We start from the raw sequence: 12,120 nt of genomic DNA on the forward strand, positions 1-12,120 counted from the left end.
ATCTCTTGTATTAAGGTCTTTGATCCATTGTAAGTTGATTTTTGTATATGGTGAGAGGTAGAGAAGTCCAGATTCATTATTTTGCATGTGGATATCCAGTTGTCCCAGCGCCATTTTTTGAAAATATCATTCTTTCCCCATTTCCTAGTCTTGGCATTCTTGCTGAAATCTGTTCACCATAGACCTATAGTTTTATCAACTCTTAGTTCTATTGCACTGATGTGTATGTCTGTCCTTATACCAGTACTATTCTATCATGATTACTGTAGCTTTGTGTAAGTGTTGCAGTGGAGAAATGTGAATCTTCCTACTTTTTTAAAAAAATATTTTATTAATTTATCATGAGAGACACAGAGAGAGAGGCAGAGACACAGGCAGAGGGAGAAGCAGGCTCCATGCAGGGAGCCCGTTATGGGACTTGATCCCGGGACTCCAGGATCACACCCCTGAGCTGAAGGCAGGGGCCAAACCATTGAGCAATCCAGGGATTTTTTTTTTTTTTTTTTTTTTTTTAATGATTGTTTTGGCTGTTCTGGGTCCTTTGCAATTCCACATGAATTTTATAATCAGCTTGTCAATTTTTTTTAAAGATTTATTTTATTTGAGAGAGAATGTGTGAGAGAGCACACGGGGGGAGGGGTGCAGAGGGAGAGAGAGAAGCAGACTTCTCACTGAGCAGGGAGCCCAATGTGGGGCTCCATCCCAGGATCCCGGGATCATGACCTGAGTAAAGGCAGATGTTTAACTAACTGAGCCACCCAGGTGCCTAGGTTGTCAGTTTCTGTAAAGAAATCAGCTGGGATTCTGCTGGGAATTGCGTTGAATCTATAGATCAAATTGAGGAGTTTTGCCATCTTAACAATATTAAGTCTTTCAGTTCATAAACATAGAATGTTTTACATTTATGTATACCTTATTTCAACAATATTTTTGAAGTTTTCAGAGTATAAATTTTATACTCTGTTTTGTAAAACTTATTCCTAATATTTTGGTTTTTTGATGCTATGAATGGAATGGTTTTCTTTTTTTGGAATAGTTTTCTTAATTTCATTTTTAGATTGTTCATTGGAAGGTAATAGGTATACAATTGACTTTTGTATATTGATCTTGTATCTTCCAACCTTGCTGAACTCATTAGTTTTAGTAGTTTTTTAGTGGATTCCTCATGATTTGACCAAAAAGATAGAATGCCATTAGAGATGGGAAGATTGTATGAATGGTCATTTGGGAAGCATGTTACATTTTGACTTTATTTTATATATTAAAAATTGGTAATCTAGGGGTGCCTGGGTGGCTCAGTTGGTTAAGCATATACCTTCAGCTCAGTTCATGTTCTTGGGGTCCTGGGATTGAGCCCCGCGTCCTACTTAGCCTACTTATCCCTCTGCTGCTCCCCCCTGCTTGTGCTCTCTCACTCACTCTCTCTCTGTCAAATAAAATAAATTAATAAAATCTTAAAAAAAAAAAGGATTGGCAATTTTAGGAAAGCCAAGAGGGGCACCAGGGTGGCTCAGTGGTTGAGCATCTGCCTTTGGCTCAGGTCATGGTCCCAGGGTTCTGGGATCAAGTCCCCGCATTGGGCTCTCCTCAGGGAGTCTGCTTCTCACTCTGCATATGTCTCTGCCTCTCTCATGAATACATAAATAAAATCTTTTTAAAAAGAAAGTTAAGATATAAGGGGTGAGTTCTAGATGTCTCGAGGTACAAATTTGAGTATTACTAAGTTACAGGATTTTAAACTGTAGGATTAAATGAGATCACTATGAGGGAGTGAATATAGATGGAGAAAAGGTCTTCTCCCTGTAACCACTCATTTCTTTAGTTTTCAGCTTAAGTATTTATCAGGTGAAGATCTTCTTGAACGAAAATATTGCTCTGCTAAATGTTCTCAGCCCTGACCTTCTGCATCTCCTCTTTTTTTTTTTTTTTTTTTTAAGATTTTATTTATTTATTCATGATAGACGCAGATAGAGAGGCAGAGACACAGGCAGAGGGAGAAGCAGGCTCCATGCAAGGAGCCCGATGTGGAACTCAATCCCAGGACTCCAGGATCCCGCCCTGGGCCAAAGGCAGGTGCTAAACCGCTGAGCCACCCAGGGATCCCTTCCCTTTTTTTTTTTTTTTTTTCTTTTTAAAGATTATATTTATTTATTCATGAGAGACACAGAGAGAGAGAGGCAGAGACATAGGCAGAGGGAGAAGCAGGCTCCATGCAGGGAGCCCGATGTGGGACTCGATCCTGGGGCTCCAGAATCATGCCTTGGGCCAAAGGCAGATGCTTAATCGCTGAGCCACCCAAGCGTCCCTCCTCTGGGTTTTTAGAGCACACAGGCTCTGCCATATTAGAGGCACTCCGTAAAAAATAAGTAAATGACGGAACTTGGTTAGAAACCATTCATTTTTACATGCAAGTTAGCAAATCTTCCATCCTCATATGCACACCATACAATTACTCTCCTTGATGGTTTAGGCTTCCTGTTTTCCTTCAGTGGAAGTGCAAGAAGCAGAACAAGCAAGCAACCACCCCAAACCAAGTGATACTGGAGAGAATGAATGGTTATAATCTCTCTTCCCAGCTCCCCTGCTGTTCTGGCGAAGCAACATTGGGGTCTCCTCCATCCCCAACAGTTCTTAGTTTGCCTTCTGCTTGTTTATACTTACCAGTGCCATGGTCTCCCCTGATCTTGACAACCCTAACTAGAAGAGGGTGGTACAGCTTGCCTCTGACAAATGAAGCCCCTGAAGGGAATGAGTCACTAGGATCCACCAAGGAACTAGTTAGAAATCAGATTCTTAGGGCCTAGCAATCAGTGTTTCTTTAAGGCTGCAGGGTAATTCAGATGTGTGCAAATTTTGAGAAGGCCTCCTTAGAAGCAGATTTTTTTTAAAGATACTACTTATTTATTAGAAAAAGTGAGCACAAGCAGGGAGAAGGGCAGAGGAAGAAGCAGACACCCCACTGAGCAGAGCACTCAATGCAGGGCTCCATCCTAGGGCCCTGGGATCATGGCCTGAACTGAAGGCAGATCCTTAACTGACTAAGCTACCTGCCCCAGAAGCTGAATTCTTTTTTTTTTCTCTAATAAAGAATTTATTGTAGGATTGGCGTATTTTATATTAAGCGTATATTTTATACTAAGGGCAATGAGAAAAAGCATGCTATTATCCCCCTTTCTGGTACCTAGAATAAAACCATGCTGATCACAAACCTTTCCAGTGTAGAATATCAGAAAGATTAATTCTATTTATTTATTTATTTATTTATTTATTTATTTATTTATTTATTTATTTATGATAGTCACAGAGAGAGAGAGAGAGAGAGAGAGAGAGGGGGGCAGAGACATAGGCAGAGGGAGAAGCAGGCTCCATGCACCGGGAGCCTGATGTGGGATTCGATCCCGGGTCTCCAGGATCGCGCCCTGGGCCAAAGGCAGGCGCCAAACCGCTGCGCCACCCAGGGATCCCAGAATATCAGAAAGATTAAATCACAAATCTTTTAGTACATTTCTCAAAGTTCTGTTGACCATCGCATTCTTAATATTTAATTTCTGCTTCAGGGCAGAAATGTCTTATGACCATTTCATGACTAAAGATCAAAAAGAAAGGAAGCCACTTTAAAGTAATTTGGAAACAGTATCCACAGTTTAAAGGCTGATTATCCTTTGCTTGCATTGGAATACATGCTGATCTGTCTGCTCAAGGAAGTAGATGTGCTAGTAGCAATGAACACACAGGACAATTTTTATTTAAATTCTAGTTGGTTAACATATAGTGTAATATTGGTTTCAGGGATAGAATTCAGTGAATCATCACTTACATATAACACTCAGAGCTCATCATAGCAAGCGTCCCTTAGCAAAATTTTTGCTTGGCCTGACTGGCTTTGTGACTGGCTTTGCTCTTTTCTCGTATAAGAAGGCAGTTTCCCTGATGTTTTGAGTGTCTTTACTTACGGCAACTTCTGATTCTAGAGTTTATTTCTCTTCTTAAGATGCCAGCTGTTCACCTTGTTTTATTCAGACAGTTCTTTAAAGGTAGTTTTCTTCATAAAGTCCACATGAGGTATTGTCTTTACTTGTCTGGCTGTCTTCCCCTCCCCCCATATAACCTAAAATGAATGTCTAAATATATATTGAAAGTTTAATTATATCTGTACTTTCAACTCTAAACATATTATAGAATTGAGTATTAGTTGTGCTTTTGGTTTTTTATTTGTTAGCTGATTCAGATAATCAAATCTTAGAGAATATGAGATTACATATTCTTTACCATGTTCAGTCACATATTATCTCAATTTATTTAACTTCTATTGATGACACAAATGTAGCCAATCAGTATTCATCATAATGTAAGGAATGCTAATCTTTTTAGCTATATTCACTGAATGAGTTTTAAATTCCTTCTTTATTCCAGATCCTTTTAAGATGCACCATGATGATGGCCTGGAGGATTTTCTCTTTCTCCCCGGTGGAACAACCAGTGCTGCAGCATTTACAGAACGAAATGATCCCCTGCAAGACAGTTATGGTATGATTTCTTCAACTAGATTGATTGGTTAACTCCAAACAATTAAGGTGGACTTTTACCCATCACCTTTGAATTTAACCACTCATATTTTTTGGCTCTAGCTGTAACAAGGCTCTTTCTAGATTGGTCTCAGGAGAGAATTTAGTTGAGCTGCTCAGGGTCTGCTCACCTCCTCTCATTGGATCTTGAATACTATACGATAGGGCCAGATTCTTTTTTTTTTTTTAATTCAGAGAGAGAGAGAGAGAGAGAGAGAGAGGCAGAGAGAGAAGCAGACTCCATGCAGGAAGCCTGACGTGGAACTCAATCCTGGGTCTCCAGGATCACACCCTGGGCTGCAGGCGGCGCTAAACCGCTGCGCCACTGGGGCTGGATAGGGCCAGATTCTATCTCCACATTATACCAGCTCATTACCTCAGGCAAGTTATGTCCTCTCTAAACTGTGATTTCTTTATCTGTGGGGCCAGCGCTTGTTCCTACCTTAAAGATGTGGTGACAATTAAATAGAATTTTATAAGAGCACTTCTCATAACATCTGGTACTTAGTAAACATTAAACATGTCTTATTTCTCAATTAGTAGTATCCTTATTCCTGGTTTTGTATAACTTTTAACGTGAATGTGGCCAGGATACCATGAGGGAAGTGAAACTTTACTTCTTACCATCTTAGGTTTTTAGCTGGGACTCTTAACAAAAAGACAGATTAGCAGGAGACAGTTTGTTAACACATGCAGAATCCATCATACGGGAGAAAAGTAACGCAAAGTGGTAGCTTAGAATTTAAATTTATATAGCATCTTCAACAAAGAACAGTAAATGTGTAAAGAAGTGAAAGGAAAGGGTTACTTGGGTGGCTCAGCTGGTTAGACATCTGCCTTCAGCTCAGGTCATGATCCTCGGGTCCTGGAGTCAAGCCTGGCTTTGGGCTTCTTGCTCAGTAGGGAGCTTACTTCTCCCTCTTCTCCTCCTACTTGTGTTCTCTTGCTATCAAATGAATAAATAAAATCTTAAAAAAAAAAAAAAAAAGGGCAGCCCCAGGGGCTCAGCAGTTTAGCCCCGCCTTCGGCCCTGGGCATGATCCTGGAGATCCGGGATCAAGTCCCATGTCAGGCTCCCTGCATGGAGCCTGCTTCTCCCTCTGGCTGTGTCTCTGCCTCTCTCTCTCTCTCTGTGTGTGTCTCTCATGAATAGATAAATAAAATCTTTTAAAAAAGAAAAGAAATGACAAGACAAAGGAATGCAGTTTTTAGGCTTCCATGAGTGGCAAACTGTGGGTAAAAAATGCGTGAGGAAAAAAAAAAAATGCGTGAGAGGGATCCCTGGGTGGCGCAGCGGTTTAGCGCCTGCCTTTGGCCCGGGGCGCGATCCTGGAGACCCGGGATCGAATCCTACATCGGCCCCCGGTGCATGGAGCCTGCTTCTCCCTCTGCCTATGTGTCTGCCTCTCTCTCTCTCGATGTGTGACTATCATAAATAAATAAAAATTTAAAAAAAAATGCGTGAGAGGGAACCAGTGGAGTAAAGTTTGTTTGCAGGTTCCTCTGGTGCTCTCTCTGGGCTGATAGTCTGTCTCCCAGAAGAAGAGAATTTATATCCTGCCCTTAGGCAGAAAGTGGGGAGCTTTTTCTAGGTTTATTGCTCCCTAATTGCTTTCAGTTCAAAATAATTTTTATGTCAAAGAGGCATATTTTGTAGTGACATTCTGGTTTCCTTCAGTACCTATTGCCAATAAGTCCCACTTCCAATAATGCTTATAATTTTGTATTTGTAAAGCTCATGCCTAATAATATGTTGTAATTATGCTTCTCTTTGAACTGAGGATCTCTAGGGGGAAAGATGTCATATAAGTTAATGTTGATGCTATCCATGTTGATGCTATCCATGTAGTCACCTGACGTTTTGATTGTGGCTTTGACTCCTGTATTTTTCAGCTTGCCAGCTAGCAAGTCATTTAGTCCCACTGACTTCTTTACAGCATCTTGTTCTCTTCCTTTATGCTCCCTCTGCCTTCCTCTGTAGAAGCCCCTGTCCCTTCATATCTAGGCCACCTCAGGAGTCTCCTGACAAACTTCCTGCTCCCTTTTAAATTCATTCCAGACATACCTGTTGCGTTGGTCACTGGGTCCCTGTTCTATATTTATCATCTCATTTTTCATTAAGACCTTAAAAGACTGTTTTTTGCCCTTCAAGTCTAAATTTCTCTGGCTTTCCAGATCCTTCTTCCATTGTTCGCTCTAATCCTGTTTTCTCTCTGGTTTGCAAGATCTATTTGAATCCAACTGATTTGATAGTTGCAGAAACATTCTTGTCCTACTGGCATTTTCATACTTTTCTTTGCTCAGTGTCCTCCGTCCTTGAAATGGACTACTCTCTCCTCTCTTCCTGCTCTTGCTTCTCCTCTGAAGCCTCTGTAGCTGTTCTGATCCTCATGGTTGTTCTTAAACTCTTGGAGCACTTAGTCCATACTATACAGTATTTTTTTAAACTTTTTTTAAAATGACATTTCAAGATTATTATTTGAGAGAGAATGAGCAAGAATGAGCACAAGTCAGGAGGAGTGCAAGAAGGGAGAGGCAGAGGGAGAAGCAGGCTCCCCATCAAGCAGAGTCTGGTGCGGGGCTCAATTTCAGGACCCTGGGATCATGACCCAAGCCAAAGGCAGACACTCAAACTAACTAAGCCACCCAAGTGCCCCCTATACAGTATTTAATATATGTTTGTCTTGCCCCTCTAGCTAAATTGTAATACTCTTGATGGCAAGGACCATGTGATATTAAATCCCCTATTATGTCTGACAGAGGCTAGCATGATAATAATCCTTCTACATTTGTCTCTTTCTAAATAATTTACAAACATTTTCACAGAACTGTTGTGTAATGTTGCAGAGGAAGGCATTCATCTCATTTTACAGATGAGGAAATCAAGAGTCACAATTCCTTACTGTACATTGTGTTGTGCCAGTTATGATATTTTTGGTGCTAGAGCTTCATCTTTGGTACTTTGACTCCTTGCAATATGCTGTAGAAGGTTCCTAGTTAATGCTGACCAATGGCATGACAGCCAGGTAACAATTTACCAAAACCTGAAAAACGTCAACAATTTTTACTTTAAAACTCTCTTGCTTTGTTTTTCATTAGTCCTTAGGTCTTTGTCATTATGGCAGTATACAAAGCTGATTTTCAATATCAAATGCCTTTTTTCCCTCATTACTGACCCAGTTTCAAAAATCTGTGTTTCAATATTAGGTCTGTTTCCCTGTGGCACATTTTCTCCTGCAGCTGTTGTTCCTCAGGGGTGGCCCATGGAAGCCCCAAACTCTCCACATTCAGAATCCTTCATTTCCCCAATGGCCACACCACAGCCTCTGCAGCCCACAGGTAGAAGCTCTCTTTATCACTTAATGGTTACAGTATCATAATTTAAATCACCAGACTTCATTTTTAGCAGTGTACAGCAGTATAGATAAACATTTTAGAACTATCACAAATGCTTTTATTCCTTTAATTACTGATTTCACAGCTGAAGGAATGAAGGTGTGGGTGAAATACAACACTTGGAGTTCGTGGGCACAGAAAATCTTTTTTTAATTCAGTGCAGATTTATGCCTTAGAGGTTTTTTCTAGATGTGCCACAGGTTCCCATTCTTAAAATAGCTGTGTGCCTGGGCCGCTGCTGTTTTTAAACCTGTGTTTTTTCTTTTCCTTCTCTACTATGTACTCTCTCGGTATCCTGTTCTTCTCAGTACCGGGACTATGAAAGAGTAGGGTATTATGTTTAGGGTATTATGGTCACAAAATCTAGATACTCCTGTGTTCTCAGAAAGTAAGTTTTGAATGCAGAGCTATGAGCACACAGTGATGAGTCCTAAATTTCCAACTTACTTCCCATAGAGCCAGCTGAAGAGGTAGAAATGACATCAGCAGAAGAGAGGGCACCAGCAGAAGCATTGGAAACCATGAGGGGCCTGGAGGCTGCTGACATGTCACCATTTAGAGAAACAGAGATGGCTCTAGCTGAGGACCTGGCACCAGCCACAGAAATAGAGGTGGCATTGGCTAAAGACATGGAAGTATCTCCCAAATCAGATGTGACACAGGCTAAGGACATAGAATCATCTATGGAGTCAGATATGGCCTTAGTCAAGGACATGGTACTGCCCAGAGAAACAGAAGAAGCTCCAGTTAAGGATGTCGTATTGTCCAGAGAAGAAGATGTATCATTAGCCAAGGATGTGGTACTACCCCCAGAAACAGAGGTGGCCCTAGCCAAGGATATATTATCATTCAAAGAAACAGAGAGAGCACCACCTATAAAAATGGATTTGTCCCCAGATGAGGGCACGGTACCATGCACAGACAGAGAGATGGCCCCAGCCAAGGGTGTGGTATCACTCTCAGAAATAGAAGTGGCATTGGCTAAAGATGTTATATCATCCACAGAAATACCTTCAGCCAAGGAAGTGGCTTTGTCCCCAGAAACAGAGGTGGCCCCAACTGGGGACATGGCACTGCCTCCCGAAACCAAGGTGATCTTGACTGAGGTTGTGCCACTGCCCCCAGAAACAAAGGTGGCTGCAGTCAAGGACATTGCTCTATATCCAGATATAGAAAAGACCCCAGTGAAGGACGTGGCTCCATCCCCAGAATCAGAGATGGTCCTGGGCAAGGATGTGTCTCCATCCCAAGAAACAGAGTTGGCCCTGGGCAAGGACATGGTTTCACCTCCAGAAACAGAGGTAGCCCTGGACAAGAATGTGGCAGTGCCACCAGAAACGGAAGTGACCCTGACCAAGGATGTGCCTCAGCCTCCAGAAACAGAGGTAGCCCTGACTAAGGATGTGGCTCTGCCCCCTGGGACAGAGGTGATCCTGGCCAACAATGTGAATCCCGCCAAGGATGTTGCACCACTCTCAGAAACAGAGGTGGCACCAGTTCCAGCTAAGGACGTGGACACTCCATGGACACAGGAAGAAATAAGCAAGGCGTCCCAGTTAAAATCTCCCAAGGATGAGGGGCAGTCAGCTGCATCTACTTTTATCATTTCTCCAGGTACGGGTTTATGTTTACTCAGTATTTCTGTCTCCCATGGGGTAGTCTCCAGAAGGGTAAGGGACAAATGTACTAGAGAATATAAAGACCGTTACACTGTATTCTGCTCTGTTTATACACATTCTAGACTTTCTCACCTCCGTCCTCTTCCCATTCCCAGCACCCTCCTCCTTTCTCTGCTAATTTGTTTTCCTTGTTGATAATTTAAGCAACAAAAGAAAATGTTCAGTAAAAGAGACTTTTGCTATCTCCTCTCCCTACCTGCTTATATACTAGATTCCAAGTCTCTGCCTCACTCCTGTTACTGGAAGGAAGCCATCTCTGCGCCTCATTAATAAGGCTGTTTTCTATTTTGCATTAGATCCCACATCCTCTTGCCTGCTTAAGTATGCCCTAGCCTAGACATTCCTTCCTTTCCTGCCTCTCACCAGTTTTTGCCCCCATCCATTGAATCATTCCCACCAACATCCAAATATTTGATATTTTTCCCATTTAAGACAAAAAGTTTCCCAATTTCACCTTCTACCTACCACTCTAGCTATCTCTCTGCTGCCCTCAGAGGAGCATCCCTCCCTCAATCCCTCCAAAACTATTCCTGCTTCCAGTTTCTGAAAGGTGGAGAAAGAGCTTAAGTAGTGCTGCTCTAAAATCTGTGGTATTTACTGTTACGCTTAGAACCAGTCCCAGCCATGGGCCAGAAGTACAACTTGCCAACAGATGACGATTCTGTGTTAGAGAAACAAAAGCAAAAGAAACCATTCAGTAGCCAACCTCCTGAACTTTCTTCAGAGATCTCAGGTAAGTTAGGGATACCAAGTGGAATCTGAAACTGCTTCAACTGGGAGCAATGGGTTGGTGGTGGTGGATGCTGTTCTTAGTTTTTGTGATAGTAATTAGCAGTATTGTTTATGAAGTCCATTCTCTTTCTTAGATAGATTTTTGTCTTGTTTGGGCATAAGGTCAGCTGGTTACATAGTTTTTTGTTTTTGTTTTTGTTTTTACGTATTTTTAAATTATCACTACATCAACTCAAGACATCTAAATTTTTTTTTTTTAAGATTTTTAATTTATTTATTCATGAGAGACAGAGAGAGAGGCAGAGACATAGGCAGAGGGAGAAGCAGGGTCCCTGCAGGGAGCCTGATGTGGGACTCAATCCCAGGACACTCAACCACTGACCCACCAGGTGTCCCAAGACATCTAAATTTTAGCCCAGTTCAACTGTTCAATATTATATGCTGTGTGGTCTTGAGTAGGTTATTTAACTTCCCTGTATCTCCATTTATTCAGCTATATGAGGAATATGTTGGTCAAATGTTCTGTAAACCTTTGCTAATAAGCCCGTGTTAGATACAGTGTGTTTTATGACCCAACAGCATCTGCCTATTACAAATGCATCGTCCTCGATTCCACCTCAGACCTTCATAAGCATTTTAATAAGTTTTCCAGACAATTCTTATACACACTAAACTTTGAGAGGCACTGCTCCAAGGTACTTTCTAACTTGGAGTTCGATCATTCAATGAACTTTAAGATTGCATGTCTTAGATATAAGTCAAAGCATGTATGTATGATTATCAACTTAATGATTCTCTGCTTACTTTTCTGTGACTGATTAGAATGTAAACTCGAGGGCAGGGACCGTGACTTATTTCACTGAGATGCTAAAGTGCTTACATACTGTCTAGCCCCAAGTAGGAGCTAAATAAAGTGATTTTTTTTTTAATGTTGTCTTAGTGACTCAGCATATCAATAAAGATTTATCAAATCCTTATTGTATACAAAATATACCATGCTAAGGGATATAGATATTGAACTCTGGGTCCTTGCCCTTGTGTTGTTACATCATAGCCTGGATGGTGAGGAAAGTTGCCAGGCATGAACTTTGTAGCCAAAGATTCATATAATAATTCAATTAAATAATATTAAGAGATAGCATCAAATAGCTGGTTGGTTGCCAAATTAAATGTTATAAATGTTGTGGGGTACTGAAACCTAGCACTTTCTTGAAAGAAGCAGTAATTGACCTGAGATGTTAAATAAAGGATTGGATTTGTAGGACATTAGAGGGTAAAAACAAGAACAGAAAGTACTATTTAAGTGTTTCAATGTTCTCTGAAATCATTTCATTGGATCAGGCTTGACAAGAGCTATCCTACACCTGCTCTTAGTGAGTCTCTTCCCAGAATCTTGAATCCATGCTGCATTGACTTGGAGATAAGAGGTTGGACAACTTGATTTCTTGAAACTTTTCCAAGGATACTTATCCTAACTGTTCTAATTCATTACCCTTCTGGGCATTATGTATATTTTTCTATCTTTTGGGAAGTACATTTAGGAACAGAACATTGAAATCTAACACATTTGTCTTTCAAAGTAGGAGGCTTTGGTTCTGGAATGATGAAGATGTTTCTTTAGCCAAAATAACTAATTCAGTCTCTTTTTTTCTTCTTCCTCCTTCTCCCCCCCAGTAGCATAAGTCTGGCCTCCTGGTCTGTTTCCCAAAGTTGATCTGGTTAGCTTGACAAGTATAATATTGGTGACA

At 41.1% G+C, this 12,120-nt stretch overlaps 1 protein-coding gene across 27 annotated transcripts in view; it reads left to right on the forward strand.

The window, feature by feature from the left end:
- The window catches only part of MAP4 (microtubule associated protein 4), a 204,940-nt gene that overhangs the window by 140,391 nt on the left and 52,429 nt on the right, over nucleotides 1–12,120 (forward strand). For 26 of the 27 annotated variants that reach the window (XM_077859059.1, XM_077859060.1, XM_077859047.1 and 23 more), the window contains 4 exons: nucleotides 4,414–4,527; nucleotides 7,773–7,904; nucleotides 8,418–9,575; nucleotides 10,251–10,373. In XM_077859059.1, the coding sequence (XP_077715185.1) occupies nucleotides 4,414–4,527; nucleotides 7,773–7,904; nucleotides 8,418–9,575; nucleotides 10,251–10,373 (1,527 nt within the window). The remainder of the gene's footprint in view (nucleotides 1–4,413; nucleotides 4,528–7,772; nucleotides 7,905–8,417; nucleotides 9,576–10,250; nucleotides 10,374–12,120) is intronic. The other variant, XM_077859051.1, reaches the window with a different exon arrangement.

This window comes from Canis aureus, chromosome 19, assembly GCF_053574225.1.
Source record: "Canis aureus isolate CA01 chromosome 19, VMU_Caureus_v.1.0, whole genome shotgun sequence".
Lineage (NCBI taxonomy): Eukaryota > Metazoa > Chordata > Mammalia > Carnivora > Canidae > Canis > Canis aureus.